Source organism: Urocampus carinirostris, chromosome 5, assembly GCF_059441175.1.
Source record: "Urocampus carinirostris isolate Australia breed hairy pipefish chromosome 5, RoL_Ucar_1.0, whole genome shotgun sequence".
NCBI classification, from domain to species: Eukaryota; Metazoa; Chordata; class Actinopteri; order Syngnathiformes; family Syngnathidae; genus Urocampus; species Urocampus carinirostris.
In genome coordinates, this window is record NC_142353.1 from 1,201,386 (window position 1) to 1,226,060 (window position 24,675).

The 24,675-nt window shown below is 41.3% G+C and overlaps 1 protein-coding gene across 1 annotated transcript; it reads right to left on the bottom strand.

Moving 5' to 3' along the window:
• Window positions 1-8,547: 8,547 nt before the first annotated feature.
• LOC148364943 (uncharacterized) lies at window positions 8,548-24,443 on the bottom strand. The gene is made up of 4 exons (XM_088334966.1): window positions 23,827-24,443; window positions 23,610-23,760; window positions 8,797-9,129; window positions 8,548-8,628 (listed from the first exon to the last, which is right to left on the bottom strand). Exons 1-4 carry the CDS (start codon window positions 24,441-24,443, stop codon window positions 8,548-8,550), a joined length of 1,182 nt encoding a protein of 393 aa, XP_088191092.1.
• Window positions 24,444-24,675: the final 232 nt, after the last annotated feature.

Consider the following 24,675-nt stretch of genomic DNA (forward strand, 5'->3'; position numbering starts at 1 on the left):
TGTGGGCAAAGAGCTGGACAGCCTAACAACAGTAGCTGAGAGACAGGCACTGAAAAAGCTGAGGTCAATCATGGACAATCCATCGCATCCGCTTCACAGCATTATCTCCGGACAGAAGAGCAGTTTCAGTGACAGACTGCTGTCACTGTCTTGTACTACGGACAGACTGAAGAGATCTTTTCTTCCTCATGCCATGAGGCTCTTTAACTCCACCCGGCAGAGTAAAGGCCCACATTAAACCACACCACCTACATTGGATATTACCGAATCTTACTGCATTATGTGTTCTGTGTAGCACTATTTAGTTACTCTATATAACATGCTAAAGTGGGCATTTGCACGTCACACTGGGTATCTGTATATTGTATTCTTTTGGCTTTATTATTGTATTGTTCTCAGCTCAGGGATGCTGCTGGAAATGTGAATTTCCCTTAGGGGATGAATAAAGTATCTATCTATCTATCTATCTATCTATTCAAAGTGTTTAATGCAGTTAACTGGTCTTCTCTAAATGGCCACTTTTGGAAACCTATCATTAGAAAATATATGTAAAATACAATGTTTAATTATTTTAGATTGTGATCAAATTTGAAAAGGTACTAGGTAATGTTTCAAACTATTGTCTCAAATTTGTTCCAGCTTAGATGCCCATGCTACACTCTTTTGCAGGCATCTTATTGCAAAAAAAAAAAAAAAAAATGGTGAAACCTTCTATTTATGTATGTTCCAACTAGTTATAGGTGACTCCATCACCCGTAACATAAAGCTTAGCACCCCAGGCACGGTTATGTGTATTTCTGGGGCCAGAGCACCCGACATTGAGGCTAATTTGATGGAGCTGACATGCAAATCTAGACACCAGGACAGGGCTAGCTACACCGATATAGTCATTCACGTCGGCTCTAATGATACCAAAATGAGAGAGATTACAAAGAAAAATATTGCTAGGACCTGTAATCTCGCCAGAAAGATGAGTCGGCATCGAGTAATTGTCTCTGGCTCCTTGCCCGCGTGAGGCAATGATGAGAGGTTTAGCAGACTAGTCTTGCTAAACCGGTGGCTGGCAAGTTTCTGTAGTCAGCAGGGATTTACGTATGTGGATAACTGGCCTGCTTTCTGGGGCCGACCTGACCTGCTGAGGAGAGACGGCCTTCACCCTAACTGGGAAGGTGCTCTCACTCTTTCTAAAAATATAGATTACTGTTTAAGCCTTCCATGACAGGGTACACTAGTGCAGGCCAGGTCACAGGTGATTAGGGAACCTGTAACCACGGGTGTGGAGTCTGTATTACTAGAGCTAACTAGCGCTATGCTAGATTCATGCAATTCACATAGTTTTTGTACCTTTCTTTTTAAACTATTCTCTATAATTATCTTGTATTATACACTCAGTGTTTTCATTTGCCCCCCAGCACCTGCGTCCTAGACGCATCATTTTTTGCTGGGGACACAACTTTTTTGCCACAAAATTGTCATTATCACCCAATTACTCTTTAACAAAGATTTAGTGCACTACAAACTTTTCTTTGTTGTTTTATTTCGCGGTTCAAGCTTTTATTTTTCTGCACGCCAATCTTGGCTAACGAGATCTCGTCGCTTCGAGATTACGTCATTGTTGGTGGTAATTGTTGTCGAGCGAAGGTTAAGTCAGTCTTTTTTCATCAGAGAACCGGCTTTTTTGGCTCAACTCATTATGAGAGCTGGCTTTTAAATGGCTCGTTTGCTTTGATGGTTGATATTAAGAATTATGTGGTACAAAAAAGTTAAGGAAAGAAGGACGTATAGAAGGAGAAAATGGAAAAAGACAGGCCTGTGGCCATACCCCATTACCATTAACAATTAGATGCAGAAAATGAATTATTACTTTGATGATCAAAACTGAATGAATACACAGATCTCCACTATATCTTTGTCAACGATTCACAACCTCAACCTCGATAACACTAAATATTGGGGGCTCATAGATCTCTGCCTGACCCATAGATCCCCTAGCATGCGAGTTCACCCCAGCCCTGAGGGGCAAAATGAACTCTGTACACTACAATATCTCTATTGATCTATTCTTTTACATCTATCACATTATCATTATTGAAAGTTCAGATGTAAAATGATTACATATTTATATATATATATATATATATATATATATATATATATATATATATATATATATATATATATATATATATATATATATATCATATTTATGGTTCATACCGGCCGCATATAAACACAAAACATTTTCTGGTTTCTCACCTATAACGCCCTTAGCGTTGGCATACTCCTTTAATATCATCAACATTGTTATTTTACTTACCATCCCATTGTAGTATTTTTATGATAGTGACATAGTAATATTTCTGTAGTGTATAAATGTCTTATTGTGGCAGTGAAATAGTGTTGTGTATGTATAGTATTTCTATAGTATTTTTGTAGGAGAATTTGTATTATTGTAAGAATTTGCCATTAGATTTCTTGTCCCTTTGTGGTTAACTGCAAATGAATGGCTGGATTAAATCAGAGAGGTTTAACTCCAACCCAATTGAGGAAAAATGATTTGATTAATTTGTTTACCACTGTGCTCAGCATCTTTTTCTATAATATTATTTGTGTATGTATTGTGTGGTATGTCTTTCTTCTTATTCTAAAGCAAAACAATATGTTATGTCCTTGTTTGTTTGCCTTCATTTAGATATTCATCCTTGTAATAATATCCTTTAATTTTTGTAGCTTATCTATAAAAATACTGTTATATGTCTCTTCAATGTTGACAATTTTTTGCACTATGATGATTATTTTTGCACCAAATGCATATTGCACAAACCTTATGATACCAAACTGTGTGTAACATCCTACATGCCATATTTATTGTGTAAATATTGTGTAAATTATAACTATAACCTATAATCTTCTCTGTCCCTTTACCTCACTTGAAACTGGAGTGTCATGCCCAATTTTGTTGTCACAATATGTTAACCCATTTTCTAACGATGACAATAAAGGTAAATTCTATTCTATTATAAATGGTCTGCATTTATACAGTGCTTTTCAAGTCCATGATGACCTCCAAAAATACTATATAATGTCTTGTGTTTCATACTTACCCAATTTTCAACACATTAATTTTTATTTAATTTACATTTTTTCCCTTTACATATTTCTTTCCTTTTCTCACACTGGCTCTTTAGCTCACCAGTATAATGTGAAAACGACGTATAATCCCCCACTTGATTTTAATTTTTCCTTCAAACCAATTAAATCTACTTTAGCTTCACCTATTTAATGTGTAAATGACGTATCTTGATCTGCAACAAGTTATCTAACTTATTTGTATTCCAATCGATACATTTTCATTCCGTAATTTTTAGACGGAAGACGGAGTTTTCAAAATTTTGTATAAAAATGCCTTCATCTCAAATTAATCTATTCCAATTCACTCAGTTGGGTTTTTTTCTCGTCTTTCCAGTCCTTAATTTTCAAATTTTTAACTGAAAACGGGAATAGTTTATCTTTTTCGGCATTATTCTGGCATTATCTTGATTTAACGCATCTAAAATCACTCAAACATATTTTTCCGAAACTTCTCACTCCTTAATTTATCGTTTTTCCAATTGAAAAACAAAAAAAATTTGGACTGAAAAAAAAAAATGTGGGAGCCCCATGTGGCCCGCGGCCCTTGAGTTGCGCACAGTTCGTGTGGAACGCCAATTTTTCAAAAAGTGAACTTTTTGGACTCCTTACGATATGTGCTATCAATTCCACCTAAAACAACACATTTTAAACAGTCTTACTTTCTTTAAAAAAACTTTTTCCTCTCGTTCCAAGAGCACTTTCGTTTGCAACAAGTTTTTTTCTTCCTCCCCGAATGCGTGTACTTCGTGGAACGTTTAAACGCGTGCGCTTACACAAAACACACAAGACAAGAAATAAAATATCATAGGACAGAAGACAAACATTTTACAGAACATATAAAGAGCCTAGACAACCGGATTTTAATTAAATTAGCTTTTTTGCTTTTTATTGAAGCCATGCGTTTACACATTGGCGGAGTTTTGATTGATTTTTTTACACAATTTTCACAGGTGACGCTGCCATCCATGGAATTTAACTGTTTTTCAGAGGGCTCCATCGCCCTTAGTAGAACTTAACTAACTTATTTTTATTAGGGGACTCTACTCCATCCCGCGGCACTTAACTGTTCAGAAATGTGTATTTTTGGGCCTGTGAGCGGACTCTCTCTTCGTGTAAGTTATTCCGTACTTACAAAACGTTTAATTTACTTGACCCAGAACACCTGATCTCGTTTAAACTACTAGCATAGTTTAAAAACTAAAGTACCTCTAATTCTTTTATTCATACTTTCTTGGGTGAACGGATAATATTTACCTATAGGATTTCCAGGTCTTTTGCCCTTTCGCGCACACCGTCTCGCTCACTAGCGCCCCATCGTTAACGTTGTTTTATTTTAAATGCCTTCTCTTAATATTATTAATATTATTCTAATTTTATATGAATCAATTATTTTACCTGAATGCGTACGCCAACTTGGTTCGAATGGAGGTTTTCTGAGCTGATTTCAACACATCTTTTAGTGTTAGCCTCAGTTTGCTATCCGCCATTTTGTTTCTTTTACTACATGCTTTGCATGCTTTCGTCTGAATCCGCGAAAATCGGCAGAAAAAAAAAACAATATCCGGGTTTTGGCACCAATTAGTGTGAGAGATATACAAGATATAAACTCTCTGTTGGCAGATTTATTCAGATAAAAACACTTATTGAAGTTTTAACCTCCCTTGCGAATGGAGCTAGCACGGCCGAGCTGCCATCTTCCCAGGTTCCCTGGGCGTGCTGACAACATTCGATCAGTAGGCGTGGTTTATTGATTTCACACATAAACAGGAAATTAAGTCACACATAAGCGCGACTTGACAATAAAATGAAATAAAATTGAGAAACGCATTTACAAATAATGGAATTAGACTGATCTTTGAAACGTGACTATGTGTGTGTGTGTGATGATTGTTTTTACATTAGGAATATAAAAACAGGTTAATTTCATAGCATGGAAGTCTGAGAAATACACAACCAAAAACAGTCAACTTTACAGCCACTGGAGACATTGGACAGTTAAGTTGTAGAAATCTGGAGGCTTGCCTTACCGGGATTCAAAGATGGATGTCACTTAATATTTTGCGCCTTAACCCAGAAAAAAATTAATGGTTGAATATTGGTCAAGCTCACTGTTGTGAGTTGTTTTCGAACACTGCCCTGAACCTAGACAAATGTAATATCACCCATAGTGACTCGGTCAAAAATCTAAGTGTTATATTTGATCCTAATCTGTCGTTCCAGTCACACGTGAAAAATATTACTAGAATAGCTTTCTACCACCTCGATGCTGTCCCGATCAGATGCAGAGGTTTTAATTCATGCCTTTATTACTTCTTGGCTTGATTACTGTAATGTATTGCTTTCTGGTCTCCGATGTCTAGCATCAAAAGTTTGCAGCTGGTTCAGAATGCGGCAGCTAGACTTTTGACTAAAACCAAAAGGTTCGAGCATTACTCCTGTATTGGCCAACTTGCACTGGCTCCCAGTCAAGTCATTTTTATTTGTAAAGCCATTAATCACAAAGAGTCTCAAAGGGCGTCATAGGTTATTACACATGAGAAGTTTAGGTTATTCATATGCTATAGAGTAGAAGTGAGTTTTAAGCTTAGATTTCAAAATTTCCACTGAGGTTGCAGATCGGATCTCAGGGGGAAGAGCATTCCACAACACCGGTGCCCGGATGGAAAACGCTCTCGAACCAGCGGAACACTTCTTGGCTCTTGGGATCACCAGAAGACCGGCGCTCTCAGAACGAAGGCTTCGGGCCGGAACATAGGGGGAAATCAGATCTGAAAGATATGAGGGGGGAAGTCCATGTATGATTTTGTATAATAATAAGAGAACCTTGAAATCACATCTTAGGCTAACAGGGAGCCAATGCAGGTTAGCCAAAATTGGGGTGATGTGATCGGACTTTTTTGTCCTAGTTAAAAGCCTTGCTGCGGCTTTTTGTACCAGCTGAAGACTCTTGAGTCTGGTCATCGGAAGACCGGAGAGTAGTGCATTACAGTAATCGGGACGGGAGGTAACAAAGGCGTGAATTATAATCTCCGCATCTGACTGAGACAGTATAGGACAACTTTTAGCAATCTTACGAAGATGGAAGAAAGCGGTTCTAGTAATTTTCTTCACATGTGTTTGAAAGGACAGATCGGGGTCAAATGTGACACCTACATTTTGAAGTGAGTCACTCTGTGTGATGTGACATTTGTCAATGTTCACAGCAGTTTTAGAGAATAAGTCGCCACATTTAGATGGACCAATAACTAACATTTCGGTATTTTCAGAGTTAAGACGCAAGAAATTGAGTGAGGCAGGCCTCCAAATTTGCACGGTTTAGTGTGGCAGATTCCTCCATCCGGAGATATAGTATAGAGACATATATAGTCCTATAGATATAAAGATATATATAGTCCACTTAAGATGTGACTTTAAGGTTCTCTTATTAACATACAAATGTTTGCATGGACTTGCACCCTCTTATCTCTCTGATTTGATTTCCCCCTATGTTCCTGGACGGAGTCTGCGCTCGGAAAATGCCGGTCTACTTGTGACTCCAAGAGCCAAGAAATCTGCAGGCTTGAGAGCGTTCTCCATCCGGGCCCCGGTGCTATGGAATGCCCTGCCTCCGGAGATAAGATCTGCAACCTCAATGGAAGTTTTTAAATCAAGGCTTAAGACACACTTCTATTCCAAAGCTTATTATTGATGCCCACCTCATATTCTGTATTGTCCTGTCTTTTTCCGACTGCCTGCCTGGTGGTGATACGAAGCAGAAGGACGATTTGAGATGAGTCAGCGGACCAGCGTTTGACCTGAAGCATGTCAACTCCTGCATGGACCAGCTGGCAGAGATGGGAAGCTGCGTCGTGGCCGTCATAGACTTTCTGGACTAGTTTGCAGGCTGGGGGCGTCGTTGCTGTCATGCACTTTCCGGACAAATTTTCAACATGCTACTTAGTGTTTATTATGTTTGTGTATTGTAATGCTAAATGTAATTCACCCTGGTCATCCTGAAAGGGGGATTACCACTTGTGAGGTCCCTTCTCAAGGTTTCTCTTTTTCCTCACGCTAAGGGTTTTGAGTTGTTCCTTGCCCGCATTTTGGTTTAAGATCAGGTAATTGTGTCATTGGAATCCTGTGCAGTCCTTTGAGACATTTGTGTGTATAAGGGCTATATAAATAAACGTGACTTGACTTGACTCAGATTATTCGATGTTAAAAGCACTTGCATTGTAAATTTTAAAGTGTTCCCTTTCAAGAGAGACTAGAACTGTCTATAATTTCCAAACGGTTCAAGACCAGCATTCAGTATTCTTTGGGTGTGTCTGGATTGTGTTTCTAGGCAGATTTCACATGAACGGTAACCAGGATTTTAATTTGTGCAACACAGTGTTTGGGCCTTTCATTTAAGGTGCCTAGACAAATAGAGAAGTAACTGTAATTTTACCATTTATCAATATTGTGCACTGGGTTTGGCTGGGTTTTTTATGAGAAGAAGAATTCGTTACTTAGCTCCCTGAACAATACCAGTGTCCGGCACCAGAAACGGAGACAGAACCCAATTGCGTTCGTTTCTTAGTTTTTATTGAAAAGGACGCGAAGGCTGGCACTCAAGATCCAGTGCTTGTCAGTTGCGGGGATCAGATCGCTCGGAACGCAGAAGTGTCACATCTGTGGCGAGCAATAGCGGTGTCGGAGGTGGGAAAACAGGTCGGGTTGCCGGGGCAGAGGAGCAGAGATGTGGTCAAACAAAAACAGGTCAAAGCCGAGAAACGTACGAGAGCCAAAAACAGGAGGGAGTCAGGGTTGCCTTAGCAGGAGCTGAAGGTTCACAGACGGTCTGACGCCGGAAACAGGAAGCCGGGGGGTTTAAAAAGTGGCAGGGAGCCAATCAGCGACCAGGGCTGTTGGCGCCAACGAGGCAGCCACAGGTGCCCGAAATCAGTGATCATGTCAGAAACTCGGTCGGGGGAGAACCGGATCTGGACGGAACTTAACCGAAAGACTCCAACCGTCCGGTAAGCTTCCCCTATTGACGGGCAGGATGGTACCCGGTGTCCTTGCCCGCCACAGAACAGGCAGAGGCCTTCGGAGAGTCGACGCTGACGCTCCTCGACGGACAGCGACGCGAGATCCACCTCCATTGCCCTTGGTGGGTCTAGTAGGATCGCGGGTGGCTGCTGGAAATCCGAAGTGGCGCAAGTCCCCTCGGGCAAGCAGGAAACTGGGTGGCTCTGGCGGACTCTCACGGCGTCACGCCTGGACTCTGCGATCGATCCGAGCCTCGTCGAGACTGGACGGCGGACCTTGGGATACTAACTCGTCCTTCATATAATCTGCCAGGGGGTGGAGGTAGGCGTCCACTAACGCCTCAGCGTTCCAATTACTCTGGCTTGCGAGTATCCGAAATTTGATCAAATAATCGGCGATCGATCACTTTCCCTGCCATATCTCCATCGGAGAGCTCGACGTGTTGACCAATGAGGATCCCGTGTCGAATACCTTGAGGATCTCCTGGGCCAGGTATCAAACGAGGAGCACGCCACCGATCCTCGTTCAAATTCTGCCGTTCCCCAGAGTCGAGCCCTCCCGTACAAGTGGTGATGGTAAAAGCCACTTTGGCCGCGAAGTTTCGGGATTGCAGGTCGAAAATCGTCTGCAGTTCACAATGAATGCGCGTACCTGAGCGGGACCGCCGCAAAATTTCCCCGTGGCGTCCACACGCGGATCCGCCGTTTCGATGGCGGGAGAGTTCGTGAAGGGGAAGGGCGGGGCATGCTGCGGCACGGCAGACGCAGAATTACCTGGGGGCAGGGCCGATGCGTGCAGCTGACGAGCAAGAATCTCAGTGAGGGCATCCAATCTTTCTTGCTGGCTCTGAAGCCACTCTTGTTGCAGCCGAACATTTTGAAGAATGGCGGACATGTCACCCATCATCCGTCGGACCTCCCCCTCAGTCCGATACGAACGCTCGTCGGTTGCGGGGAGCAGATCGCTCGGAACGCGGAAGTGGCACTTCTGTGGCGAGTGATAGCGGTGTCAAAGGCGGGAAAACAGGTCGGGTTGCTGGGGCGGAGGAGCAGACATGTGGTCAAACAGAAACAGGTCGAAGCTGGGAAATATACGAGAGCCAAAAACAGGAGGGCGTCAGGGTCGGAAGGCTTGCCTTAGCGGGAGCTGAAGGTTCGCCGGTAACAGGGAGCCGGGGGGTTTAAAAAGTGGCAGGGAGCCAATCAGCGACCAGGGCTGTTGGCGACAACGAGGCAGCCACAGGTGCCCCAAATCAGTAATCATGACAACGAACGAGCATGTCTTTTTTTACCTACAAAGCACAACATTTGTCTCTGGTGTCATGAGTGAAACTAGTGTGATGATGAGATCCACACTACTGCCTTTTCCCAAGTCATCTATACCACTGGTTGTACAGTGGTCTGACATCTAAGCTGATCCTGGACCTATATTTCTGGGAAATGTGGTTATTATTTATTTAATGAATAATGTTATTGTTTTATTTCTGACTTTTAGTCAGTGAAGAATCCATGACGGTTATTTAACTTTTTTTTTTTTTTATTAATATTATTTTTTTTACATTTAGGCAGTATCAATTGTCTCACTTTTTTTCTGCTACAAACCGAACCTGGCTCCTCATTAGAGAGGGTAAAAGTTATGTTGCCCTCAGAGAAAAACGTTTTGGCACCTCTGCTTTATATAATCTAATTTCATATCATAATAATACTAATGAGTATTTTAAATGATTAGAAAGTATGTAGTATGTTCAACTATAATATCTAAAGCCTAATAATTGATTTCATAGACATGTACTTTGTATTGTAAGTTCTAATTACTACTGTAAATGCATAAGGATATTTCATTTTTTCCTACAATGGTCTGTTTTTATTGAATACAAAACGTGTATGGTTGAAAACAGTAAATCACAAAAAAATGTATATTTGAGTAGTACTACCATCCACATAGTTTATCCATCCATCCATTATCTGCACTGCTTATCCTCAGTAGGGTCACGGGGGTGCTGGAGCCTATCCCAGCCATCATCGGGCAGTGGGCAGGGGACACCCAGAACTGGTTGCCAGCCATCACAGGGCACACAGGTACAGACAATTTGCTCGCTTATTCATACTTAGGGACAATCTGGACCGGCCAATTAATCTGACATGCATATTTTTGGAATGTGGGAGGAAACCGTAATGCCTGGAGGTAACCCACGCAAGCACGGGGAGAACATGCAAACTCCACACAGGAGGTTTGATCTCACGACCTCAGAACTGCGCCGCACACGCGCTAACCACTTCCGCCGCCATGCTGCCCTCCACGTAGTTTAATTAAAACAAATTTCTGGTTATCAATATTGAATTAAGATGTAAGGGATTGTATCTAATTAAAATCAAATTCATTACAATTAAATTGATTCCAGAGCCCCAATTATCTCTAACCTTGTTGGATTTTACATTTTTAAAATAGAAGAAAAGATGTGTGGTGGGTTTTGTGTGTTCGTATGTGGTTAAAAGGATCCAAAACGCCTCAACCAATTTTCGTGAACATTTACACAGTTGTATCTACAGGCTCTGGGATGGTTTTTACCTAGGTTTTGCATGAAGGCTCCCCCAATAAATTCCAGCAAAATTGATAAATGCTATGCCACACACCTGCCCTGACAGGGGTCCTTGTTCCTCCTCACAACTTGGCCATCCTTTAATCACAGCCAGCACAGGTGGGGAGGATCACAATCAACGGATTTGTAGCAGCCTCCATTCAAAACTGCAGCTTTCACAAGCTGCTGAAGACAAGCAACCAGCACTTGAACAATGATCATTTATGGTAAGTCGAAATCTATCCGCGGTTGAATATGTATTTTTCATTGTAACAATTTATCTTGTCTTTGTTATCAATTTTCCCATATTAAAGTAAACTTCCTGCTCAATTTAAGAAAAAAAAAGAATGATTAGCCAATTATTTAACTAGTCGTTTCAATAGTTGGTGACTAGCTCCCTAGTGGTGTTGCCCGTTTTTTTTTTTAAAAGAAAAAAAAAAAGGAAAAAAAAAAGGGAAAAAAAACCTCTTGCTAACCTTCGGTAACTGTCGCCCTCAGACTTAATGATTGATAATGTTTATTTTGTAACACATATGTAAATTTAACTGTTGCCCTGGTTCATACAGACAAAATCAACTAAGTTTGATTGCCAATGCATCATTTGCTTGAGCTGAAGTTTCTCATCTATTTTAATTATTTTCTTGGAAGTAGTGCCCTGTTCGCAATGTCAGGCCTTGATGTAATAAACATTAGAATAAATGTAATTGTAATAGAAAAAAAAAACTCAAATGAAAAGGTTATACAATGTTATATAATGATATAATCAAGATGGCGGCGCGTGCAAACGCTGCGGCTTTACGGGCTCCAGTTTGTCTTTTGTTTTTCAGTGTCCCCTTATTCCTCATATTTTCCCTTCGACTCCCTTCACATATACAATAACATCCACAACATCTCGAGGGATATACAGAGACCACCGGATCTCCCTGGGTGATCTGCCTGCCGACAACGACGAAGCATAAGGAAAAGGCTGCCAGTCGGGTCTGGGCTAAGAAGGCGACCACACAGACCAGCGCTCCCAAGCATGTTTCCTAACCAACGCCAGATCCATCGTCCACAATGAGTGAATTTGAGCTGCGGATCGCCACCAACAACGTCCGGAATTGGAGTATTTTGTCATCACGGAGTCTTGGCTTTCCCGACGCCGCATTACAACTAGCAGGACGCAGGCTTCACCGGCACGAAGGAGACGGAGACTACGCGCTACAATAACAGCCGAATCGTTGACACACACTGCTCACTCGATATGGAGTTTCTAGCAGTATCGTGCAGACACTTCTATTTTCTATCTACCGGGAGAGCTAACTGTAGTCATTGTGCTTGCTGTTTACGTTCCACCGCTAACGTTCACCGGATGCTAACGTTAGCATAGCGCTAAATCTCCTGCCCGCTGCTATCAATTAACAGCAGCTTGCACACCCCAACGGAGCTTTTATCATCGCCGGCGACTTTAATCGGGCATGTTTATGGACTGTACTTCCCAAATCCATTCAATACGTTGACTGAGCAATTCGGAAAAAACTGGACTGTGTGTACTGTAAGTTCAAACATCCAGTTTGATCCCCCATCTCTGTTTGTCCCTCACCCCCCTCATCACCCCGCCCCCCCTCCGGAGGAAGCAAAGTCTATTACAACAAAGACAGTTAAAACATGTTCTTTGTTCCTTTATCTCTTTGTTTCCTTATCCTCACTGTAAAATGTGGAACTGGAGTCGTCCAATTTTGTTGTCACAATATATCGCATGTTGTAACAATGACAATAAAGGCATATTCTATTCTATTCTATTCTACAGTGCATCCGGAAAGTATTCATAGCGCTTCACTTTTTCCACATTTTGTTATGTTACAGCCTCATTCCAAATTGTATTATTTTAATCTCTTATCTCAAAATTCTACACAAAATACGCCATTATGACAACGTGAAAAAGTTTTGTTTTTTTTTTGTACTTTTTTTGAATTTATTAAAAATAGAAAACTAAGAAATCACATTTACATAAGTATTCACAGCCTTTGCTTAATACTTTGTTGATCCACCTTTGGCAGCAAATATAGCCTCAAGTCTTTTTGAATATGATCCCACAAGTTTAGCACACCTATCTTTAGGCAGTTTTGCCCATTCTTCTTTGCAATAAGTCTCAAGCTCAATCAGGTTCGATGGGAGACGTTTGTACACAACCATTTTCAGATCTCTCCAGAGATGTTCGATCGGATTCAAGTCTGGACTCTGGCTGGGCCACTCCAGGACATTCACGGAGTGGTTCTGAAGCCAATCTTTTGAGATCTTGGCTGCGTGCTTTGGGTCGTTGTCCTGCTGAAAATGAATCTTCGCCCAAGCCTGAGGTCAATAGCGCTCTGGAGCAGGTTTTTATCCAGGATATCTCTATATATTGCTGCGTTCATTTTTCCTTCTATCCTGACTAGTCTGACAGTTCCTGCTGCTGAAAAACATCCCCACAGCCTGATGCTGCCACCACCATGCTTCACTGTAGGGATGGTATTGGCCTGGTGATGAGCGGTGCCTGGTTTCCTCCAAACATGGCGCCTGGCATTCACACCAAAGAGTTCAATTTTTGTCTCATCAGACCAGAGAATTTTGTTTCTCATGGTCTGAGAGTCATTCAGGTGCTTTTTGGCAAATTCCAGACGGGCTTCTATGCTCTTTTTACTAAGGAGTGGCTTTCGTCTGGCCTGATTGGTGGATTGCTGCAGAGATGGTTGTCCTTCTGGAAGGCTCTCCTCTCTCCACAGAGGAACACTGGAGCTCTGACCGAGTGACCATCGGGTTCTTGGTCACCTCCCTCACTAAGGCCCTTCTTCCCCGATCGCTCAGTTTAGAAGGCCGACCAGGTATAGGAAGAGTCCTGGTGGTTCCAAATGTCTTCCATTTACGAATAATGGAGGCCACTGTGCTCATTGGGACCTTCAAAGACCTTCCCCAGATTTGTGCCTCAAGACAATCCTGTCCCGCAGGTCTTCAGACAGTTCTTTTGACTTCATGCTTGGTGTTTGTTCTCTGACATGCACATTCAACTGTGGGACCTTATATAGACAGGTGTGCCTTTCCAAATAATGTCCAATCAACGGAATTTACTGGACTCCAATTAAGCTGTAGAAAGATCTCAAGGATGATCAGTGGAAAAAAAATGCACCTGAGCTCAATTTTGAGCTTCATGGCAGAGGCTGTGAATACTTATGTAAATGTGATTTCTTAGTTCTCTAATTTTAATAAATTCAAAAAAAGTAAAAAAACAAAAACTTTTTCACATTGTCATGATGATGGAGTATTTTGTGTAGAATTTTGAGATAAGAGATTAAATTAATACAATTTGGAATGAGGCTGTAACATAGCAAAATGTGGAAAAAGTGAAGCGCTGTGAATACTTTCCAGATGCACTGTACAAACATGTTTTAGTCAATTTAGGTGAAGGTGTTAACTTTTGTAACATTAGACACTTTTTCGTGTCTCAGAGATATAAATCCCAGCTGGCCTCCCTTCTTTATCATTCCACTTAAAAAAAACACCCAGGCTAGGGTTCTTCCCCGGGCACTGAGTGATGGGGTTGAATTCGAACCCCTGTGCTCATCTTACCCACCCCCTTTCCCGTTCTCTGCATCATTTTCCTCCTCTTTCTCCCCGGTGTCTTCACATAGTCGGAGAGGTAGCCCTGCCCCAGCAGCCATCCATGTCATTGTTAGTCAAGCCACATGGCCAATATCTCCCTACACCTCTTGGGATTTAGGAGACCAAGGGGGAGCGGGGATGGGTTGGTTGGAGCCAGGCCCCACACCGGGTGGAAAAAGCAATTAAAGAATAGAGGCCAACACACACTAAGGGAAGTAACTAAAGATTAATGAACAAAAATACATTCAGATTAGTAATGAAGGCAATGAGGAATTAACGGCCCGCAGAATTTAAGAGGGAATGAGTATAAAGTCAAAAATCTACATGGGAGCTTAATTAGTTCCTGGATCGTGCTTGTTGCTCGAATTGCTTATGCAACGAACACAGTTTTTCCGAAATGATTTTTATTGTGAGCCCTCTACGAGTTGGAAATCGCTGTAATGGAGGTGTGTGCTTGTTGCAGGTGCTCTGGAGTATGATGGGGGTGCAAGAAGAGTGACGACACCTGACTTTTAGTGACATCTAAGCACTAACTTAATAATCAAAGTTATTGTAACTTAAATAACCTTCAACACACACACACTATTAGAGCACACTTTTTATTTGCCTGTTTCAGCCTTTGTTCATCACTTTATTTTATCCTTTTAACTAAATGCTATCACTTTCAAAAGGTCGGTTGGAAAGAAATAAATATACCAAAATTTCTGTTTCTGCTTACTCTTTAAAATATTAAAGAAATGTTGGAAAGTGCCTTTAAAGTTGTCGCACGACCGATTACCACTGATTGATGTTTTGTTTTTTGTTTTTTTCCAAAGAAAGCAGTGACTTCTTCATACTTAGCCAGCACCTCTCCATTCTCCTTTGTAGATGCAAGCTTCTCTGGTTCATCCTTCCCTCTCCTGTTTTTTTTTTTTGTTTTTGTTTTTTTTTTGCGGAAATTAATCTAGCGGAGCCCTGTGTAAATTATTCCACGAAGTTGTGATTGGCACTCGGTGTTTCCTGATTTTACTTCTTGGCTTGGTCACTCACCGCGCTCATTTCAATTGTCTCCTTTCTACTTTTTTCATCAGGCACTTTACCATTTCCCTTTCTGGATCATATGGCTAAGGTCACAAAAAGTCACAAATAAGGAGATGCTTTAGAATGCAATTAAAAAAGATGTGATCAAAAAAGTTTTGCTGCAGAATACAGTACAGGTACTCTGCAAGTATTACCAGGGGGGCATGTGCAAACTAACACGGGTTGTCATGAGTAGTGGTCAGCCTCGCAGGGTCTCTAGTTGTAGCATCAGGACTGCTTTTGAACTGTATTTTCCCTCCTAAAACTGCAAACTTTTTGTAAAAAGAAAAAGAAAAAACTCATCAATTGAAACTTGTTGTATAGTAAGCTACTTTTAGTTGTGTATTTCTCACACTCCTATAGTATGAAATTAACCTATTTTTCTATTTTTATTAGACAAGTAATGATCACACACACACACACACACAGTCACGTTTCAAGGATCCATGTTTTCAGTCTATTTCCATTGTTTGTAATACGTTTTCAATGTTTTTCCATTGTATGTAATGTATTACGCATGCGCGACTCCATTGTATTCACTGCGCATGCGTGGCCTTTCAATAAATACGTTTACTGAAACCGGATGTAGTCAGAGCGATCCAGCTAGCCAGACAAGGCGGTCGACCTCACTACATGCGCAGAAGTTTTAAACTCTATTTAAATGCCTTTCTCTGAATACTGTGGTCAGCAGTGGGTTTGTATCTTTATAAACTCCAATATTTTGCTGCCGAAACCGGGGATTGGTTGTTTTTCCGGGCAGATTGTGGCAGGTTGCAGACGAACATGTGGCCTGAAATTTGGGACTCACACGTGGCCAGAAACAATGGCGGCGTCAGCTCAGACAACCTCTATTAGAACCAGGCTGACTAGGCATTCAGGTAAAGTGCATTTATTAATATAAAATTTGAATAATACTAATAATATTAAAAAGAAGCCATTTTAAAATAAAACAACAATGACGATAGGGGCGCTAGTAAGCGAGACTGGCGCGCCAGGGAGAAATCGGCCCTACATAAAGTAACCTTAGCTAAGTATATATTATCCGTTCACCCAAGAAAGTACAAATAAAAGAATTAGAGGTACTTTAATTTTTCAAACTATGCTAGTAGTTTAAACTGAATCGGGTGTCCGGATCGAGGAAATTACTCTTGAGTTTTCGCTTACTAGCCCAATGATACACATTTCTGAAACAGTTAAGATACGCAAACGGTGAAGTCTTCTGTTGAAATAGTGTAAGTCTGACACAGTTAAGATCCGCAAACGGTGGAATCTTCTGTTGAAGGAAGTTGAAACTCCGCAAAAGGTGGTGTTTAAAGTTAAAACTCTGCAAACGGTAGAGTCACCTATTGCATTTGTGTAAACATAAACTAATTAAATAAGCTAAGTTAAACGATTCAGCAAAGCTAAAATTTGGTCTGTTAAATATTAGATCGCTTGCTCCTAAAGCTTTACTTGTTGATAATATTGTTCGTGATTACAAAATTAACTTGATTGGTTTATGTGAAACTTGGTTGAGACCGGATGAGTTTTTACTGTTAAATGAGGCTTCTACTCAAGTCTACGTGAGCAGCCTTGAAGACCGCACGTTGAAGAAGGGTGGCGGTGTCGCGCTGATTTCTGAAAAAAAAAACCAATAAAAATAAAAACGCTCAAATTTACTCCTCGTACCTCTAATAATTACAAGGCGTTTGAGGCTCTTGTTATGCAGTCCTCTCTATTGTCAATTTATGTAGTAACTTTTTATCTCGCACCAGGGCCATATGCAGCTTTCTTAGATGAATTCGCTGAACTTTTGTCTGACCTAGTAACTTGTGCAGACAAAATAATAATTATGGGGGACTTTAACATTCATATTAACTCCCCACTCAGTTCACTTACTGTTGCGTTTCGGTCTCTAATTGATACATTTGGTTTAAATCAACTGGTTGATTTGCCAACTCATAAAAATGGACACACACTAGATTTGGTTCTGACTCGAGGAGTTTCAACCTCAAACATGACAGTGATACCGTGTACTAAAGTTATTTCTGATCACTAGTTAGTTACATTCGATGTGCTAGCTAAATGTAGTACTAAAAAAGCTGAAGGATTAAGCGGGCGCAATATAAGCACTGGCACAGTTTCTGAGCTCTCTGATCTTCTTTCAGGAGCAGTTGCGTCCTTTTCTTCATACAAAGGCTCTATCGACTCACTCGTGAATGAGTTTAATGCTTCCCTGGCTAGTTCCTGGATTCAGTAGCGCCCATACGGCTTACATCACGAACTAAAAGACGCACGCCTTGGTTTACTGATGAAACTAGATCCCTCAAACAGGAATGCAGGAAATCTGACAGAAAATTGCGCGCTACCAAGCTTAAGGTTTTCCATTAAACCTGGTGTGACAGCTTGTTAAAGTATAAAGCGGCCCATGCCTCTGCAAAATCAGCCTACCTTTCAAAGGTGATTGCATCACAAAAGAACAACCACAAAATCCTTTTCGACACTGTAGCATCGCTTCTTAGGCAACAGATTATCCCAGATAGTTCTACCCATTCAGCCCATGACTTTGTGGTCTTAATAAGAAGATTAAATGCATACAGGAAGAATTTTCTAAAGACTGTATTAATGCAACACATATTAAAGGGCTGAAATCTATAGATGCACGACATGGTGGCTGTCCAGGGAATTTAGTGAACAGTCACTTGATAATCTTAAACAGGTGGTGAATACGGCTAAACCGACGACTTGCCTGTTCAACCCGCTTCCAGGTTCGCTGATTAAAGGTCTTTTTGGGGTCCTTGGACCTTCAGTTCCTAATATTATAAACATATCACTCTCCTCAGGTGTAGTTCCAGCGGCTTTTAAGTCCGCTGTTATTAAACCTACACTGAAACGACCCAACCTTGATCCAGAGAGCTTAGGTAATTATAGACCTGTGTCAAACCTACAGTTTCTTTCTAAAGTACTTGAAAAAGTAGTGGCACAGCAGCTGAATGATTTCATATCCGAGAACAATCTTTTTGAATCAATGAATCAGGATTCAGGGCCAGCAACTCTACTGAGACAGCTCTGATTAAGGTAACCAATGATCTCCTACTGGCAATGGACTCTGGCGCTTCATTACTTTTGCTGCTGCTGGACCCTAGTGCTGCTTTTGACACAGAGGGCCATAATATCCTACTAGAACGGTTGGAAAAATGGATTGGTCTCTCAGGAACCGTCCTCTCATGGTTCAGATCCTACCTCTCAGATAGGACGCACTGTGTTAAATATGGCGAAATTACTTCTGAGCCCTTTAGTGTTACCTGTGGTGTTCCGCAGGGTTCAGTGCTTGGCCCCCTTCTTTTCAGCATTTACATGTTTCCTTTACGTGATATTATTCGCAAGTATAATATCAGTTTCCACTGTTACGCAGATAACACTCAACTATAGCTTCCGTTGGAGGAATCTGCCACACTAAATTGTGGAAATTTAGAGGCCTGCCTCACGGAGATAAAATAGTGGATGTCATTCAATTTCTTGCGTCTTAACTCTGAAAAGACCGAAATGTTAGTTATTGGTCCATCTAAATGCCGTGACTTACTCTCAAAAACTGCTGTGAACATTGACAAATGTCACATCACATAGAGTGACTCAGTTAAAAATGTAGGTGTCGTATTTGACCTCGATCTGTCCTTTCAAACACATGGGAAGAAAATTACTAGAACCGCTTTCTTCCATCATAATTCACGCGTTCGTTACCTCCCCTCTCGATTACTGTAATGCACTACTCTCCGGTCTCCCAGAGTCTAGGATCAAGAGTCTTCAGCTGGTAGAGAATGCTGCAGCGAGGCTTTTAACTACGACAAAAACGTCTGATCACGCCGATTTTGGCTAACCTGCATTGGCTCCCTGTTAGCCTAAGATGTGATTTCAAGGTTCTCTTGGTATTAGAGTGGGACCTCGCTACTTCACGCTTCGACGTTCGCAGATTCAGAGCTTCGCGGGCCTGAAAAATAATAATAATAAAATGAAACAATAATAAAAAAACATACACATATATATATATTTTTTAAAGCATTTTTGAAGGGGCGTCGCTACCTCGTGGTTCCATGTTCGCGGGTTCAGAGCCTCGCAGGTCTGAAAAATAATAATAATAAAATTAAATAATTAGATGAAAATAAAAAAATAAAAATATGTGTTTTTTAATTTGTAAGCATTTTTGAAGGGTGACGCTACTTTGTGGTTCCACGTTCGCGGGTTCAGAGCTTCGCAGGTCTAAAAAATAATAATAGAACAAAATGATTTTAATAATAAATAAAAAATTAAGCATTTTATAAGGTGCACCGCTACTTCGCGGATTTTCACTTATTGCAGGTGGTTTTGGTCCTCATTAACCGCGATAAACGAGGTCCCACTGTATACAAAATCATACATGTACTTGCTCCCCTCATATCTTTCAGATTTGATTACCCCTTATTTTCCGGTCCGAAGCCTTCGTTCTGAAAGCGCCGGTCTTCTGGTGATCCCAAGAGCCAAGAAAGTGTTCCGCTGGTTCGAGAGCGTTCTCCATCCGGGCACCAGTGCTGTGGAAATCTCTCCCCCCTGAGCTCTGATCTGCAACCTCAGTGGAAATATTTAAATCTAAGCCTAAAACACACCTCTACTCTAGAGCATATGAATAACCTCTACTTTTCGTGGACAATATCTCTGTATTAATTGTGATTGCTACATCCTTTACTGTCTGGTAATCGTGAAAGGGGGATGCCACATGTGCCGTCCCTTCTCAAGGTTTTTTCATTTTCCTCATGTTGAGGTTTGTGAGTTTTTCCTTGCAGACCTCATGTTGGTTCCAGATCAGGGGATGATGTTATAATAGTCTGAAAAACAGCCTGTGTAATAAACTGTGCAGCCCTTTGAGACTATTTGTGATTAAGGGCTTTACAAATAAAAATGAAGTTCAGGGAAAATATGAGTGAGTGATTTTAGATGTGTTCAATCAAGATAATTCCAGAATAATACTGAAAAACATAAAATATTCCTGTTTTCAGTTCAAAATTTAAAAATTAAGGACTGGAAAGAATAGGCAAAATCTAAATGAGTGAATTGGAATAGATTAATTTGAGATAAAGGCATCTTTATACAAAAATATTGAAAAATCATTAAGAAATACTTTCGTCTAAAAAAAATTAAGGAATGAAAGTGTATCGATTGGAATACAAATACAAAGATAACTTGTTGCAGATCGAGATATGTCGTTTTCACATTAAATAGGTGAAGCTAAAATAGTAGATTTAATTGATTTGAAGGAAAAATTAAAATTAAGTGACATGATTATATGTTTTCGCATTAAATTGGAGAGTTAAAGAGCGTGTGAGAGGGCACGTAAGGAAGGAATGTTATGTTGAAAATGGATTGTTGGCAGAGCAGGTACAGAAAGATAAGAGTAAGTAAAAGAAGGTAGAAAGAGAGGGCTAATAGAAAGTAAACATTAAGGATAAATATATAAAAAAAAAAAGTAGGTAAAAGAAGGTAGAAAGAGAGGTGAAAGTAAAGTAAAAAGTAAGGAAAGTGAGACAAAGAGCATTCAAGAAAGAAAGAGAAATGTAAAGGAAAAAGTTAATTAAATATTAAATAAAGAAAATATAATAATTTGTTGAAAATTGAGTGTTACTAACCGTAATACCATAGATTGGGACAAATAACTGAACTTTTTCAACATTGAACTGAGGGGCGGCATTAGCTCAGTAGGGAGAGTGCTCGTCTTGGGATAAAGAGAAGGTTCGATTCCCTGCTCGTGCGTGTTACATGTTGAAGTATCCTTGGGCAAGACACTGAATCCCTAATGCCCCCAATAAGCAGGTTAGCGCCTTACATGGCTGCACGGCTGCTGTTGGGAAATGTGAAGCACACTGTAAAGCGCTTTGGGGAAGTCTTGACTTGAAAAGCGCTGTATAAATACAAATCACTTCATTTTAAATCTAGCTGATTTAAAGTGAATGGGTAAGTATGAAACAACACACATTGTGGAGTGCTTTTGGAGGTCTTCATTGACTTGAAAGGCACTGTATAAATGCAGACCATTTTTACCACTTATAACAGTACTTTTATAGCAAAGCTACAAAAAATAAAAGAAAATGATTGCAAGGATGAATGTCTAATTGAATGCTTATAAACATGGACATAATATATTGTTTTGCTTTAGAAGAAGAAGAAAGAAATACCAAATAAGTCATACACAAATAATATTATAGAGAGATGTGAGCACAGAAGTAAGCAAAATAATCAAATAAGTTGTTCCACACTTGGGTCCGAGTTAAAACTCTCGGGTTTAATTTATTTTAATTCAGCCATTCACTTGCAGTTAATCACAAAGGAAGAAATGCGATGGCAAAGTATTATGATGATAAAAATTCTGCTACATAAATACTTTAAAATACTACTACATTAATATTATGGCAGAAATCCTATAATAAAACGACTATAAAATACAAAAATACTATAGAAATACTATACAAACACTACACTATTTCATTCTTACAATAAAAAAAAACTAGATATACTATGGAAATATTACTATGGAACTATTATGAAAATAGTGCCCTGCGATTGGCTGGCAACCAGTTCAGGGTGTCCCCTGCCCAATGCCCGGAGATGGCTGGGATGGGCTCCAGCCCCCCCGCGACCCTAATGAGGATAAGCGGTACGGCTGATGAGATGAGACTATTATGAAAATACTACCAAGGGAATACTTCAGAATTAAGTCTACTACTTCACTAACACTACCTTATAAATAGAATAGAATAGAATAGAATATACCTTTATTGTCATTGTTACAAATGGGCTAACATATTGTGACAACGAAATTGGGCATGACACTCCAGTTTTACACATTCATAGTGAGGTATGAGCAAGAAGATAAAGGAACAGAGAAGATAATGTTATAAGACAAGGGGGATAAGGCTATAGTTATAATTTACATGGTATTTACACAAGAAATGTCGGCATGTGGGATGTTACATACAGGGTTGTCGTGATAACGTTGGTATCGTAACGGTTGTGCAATATTGCATTTGGTGCAAAGTCATCATAGTGCAAAAATAGTCAGCATGAAACAGGAAATGGTCAGACATTGTGCAATTTGAGCATTAAACGTAGTGCAGTCGACATGTGCAAGAACAAGACATGAGTAACATTATATTCGTATGAGGTAGTGTTGGCCCGAGTTTTAAGTTTTTTTTTTGTTTTTTTTTTGTGCGGTGTCTGTTTGAGCAGTGAACAAACATAGTGCAGACAGCATGTACGTGAGTACCATTCTACATACGTGTGAGGTAGTTTTTTGCAACAGTTTTCAGTTTTTTGTGCAGTGTCTGTTTAGGGTGGTAATGGCTGTGGGGAAGAAACTGTCTCTGAGTCTGTTCGTTTTTGCTTTGTGTGACCTGTAGCGCTTGCCGAAAGGCAGCAGGTCGAAGAGATGGTGGCCGGGGTGAGAAAAGTCCTTGATGATGTTTTCTGCTCTGCTGAGGTAGCGAGAGCAGGCAATGTCCTCCAGACTGGGCAGAGAGCAGCCGACGATTCTCTGGGCTGTTTTGATGATCCTCTGGAGCTTTTTCCTGTCTGCTGCTGTGCACCCAGCATACCACACCGTGATGCAGTATGTTAGGATGCTCTCCACTGTGGCTTTGTAGAAGGACACCTGCAGCTGCTGTTTTAGGTTATTTTTCCTGAGCAATCTCAGAAAGTGCAGTCGCTGCTGGGACTTCCCTACCACCGCTATGGTGTTTGCAGACCAGGAGAGGTCGTCGGAGATGTGCACGCCCAGGAATTTGAACGAGTGGACTCTCTCTACACAGTCCCCTTTTATGATGAGTGGTGCTGGATTCCTGCCATTCCTTCTGAAATCCAGAATCAGTTCTTTTGTTTTTGTGGTGTTCAATATGAGGTGGTTTTCCGAACACCACGTTGAAAGTGACTCAACCTCATCCCTGTATGCCGCCTCGTCCCCTTCAGAGATGAGGCCGATCAAGGTGGTATCGTCAGCGAACTTAATGATAGTGTTTGTGGGGTGGGTCGGTGAGCAGTCGGAGCTGTAGAGGGTGAAAAGCAGGGGGCTCAGTGCACAACCTTGGGGGGAGCCAGTGTTCAGTGTTAGGGTGGGAGAGACGTGGGTACCGAGTTTCACCGACTGTGGGCGGTTGGAGAGGAAGTCCATTATCCAGTGGCAGATGGAGGGAGAGAGTCCTAGGTGTACAAGTTTCTCCACCAGGATCTCCGGGATAATGGTGTTGAAGGCTGAGCTGAAGTCCAGGAAGAGCATTCTGACGTAGCTCCCCCGGTGATCCAGGTGTTTCAGCACGGTGTGAAGTGCTGTGTTTATGGCGTCGTCAGTGGAGCGGTTTGCCCTATAGGCAAACTGGTGGGGGTCCAGTGTGAGTGGCAGGGAGTTTTTGATGTGCCGGGACACTAACCTCTCGAAGCACTTCATGACCACAGGCGTAAGAGCTACAGGCCTGTAGTCGTTGAGGCTTTCCACTGCTGACTTTTTGGGGATGGGAATGATGGTGGAGGTTTTAAGGCAAGGTGGGACGGTAGCCTGTGACAGGGACCGGTTGAAGATGGTGGTGAAGACCCCAGCCAGCGGATTGGAACAGTCCCTGAGTACCCTCCCTGGTACTCCATCCGGGCCAGTTGCCTTCCTGGGGTTTATGGTATTCAGCGCACGCCTAACTTCGTGCTCCTGAAATGTGAGAGAGTTGCTGCTGGTTGTTGGTAGGTGTGATGTGGCTGTTTGTGGCCTACCAGCTTCAAAGCGAGCGAAGAACTGATTAAGGTCCTCAGCTAGTGAAGCCTCAGCCTCAACAGCTGCCAGGTTGTGGCCTCTGAAGTTGGTGATGTGTTGGAGGCCCTGCCACATCCTCCTCGGGTCATTTCCAGCGAAGAGGTGCTCGATCCTCCTTGTGTAGGCTGCTTTTGCTTCCTTGATGCCTCTCTTCAGGTCAGCCCTGGCCACCCCGTAAAGAGCCTTGTCTCCAGACCTGAAGGCGGTGTTGCGGTGTTTGAGGAGGGTGCGCACCTCGCTGGACATCCAGGGTTTTTGATTTCGGTAGTTTTTGATTTTTTTATGTACTGTGACTTCATCCGTGCAGTAACGGATGTAGGATAAAACCGTGTCAGTGAATTTCTGGAGGTCATGGTGTTCAAATACCTCCCAGCAAGTTTGATCAAAACAGTCCTGCAGCTTGGAGATAACAATGAGATGTGGCTCTCATTTGGACTCCACATGGTGACCTCCCACGGCCAGACCAAGGAGGCACAAA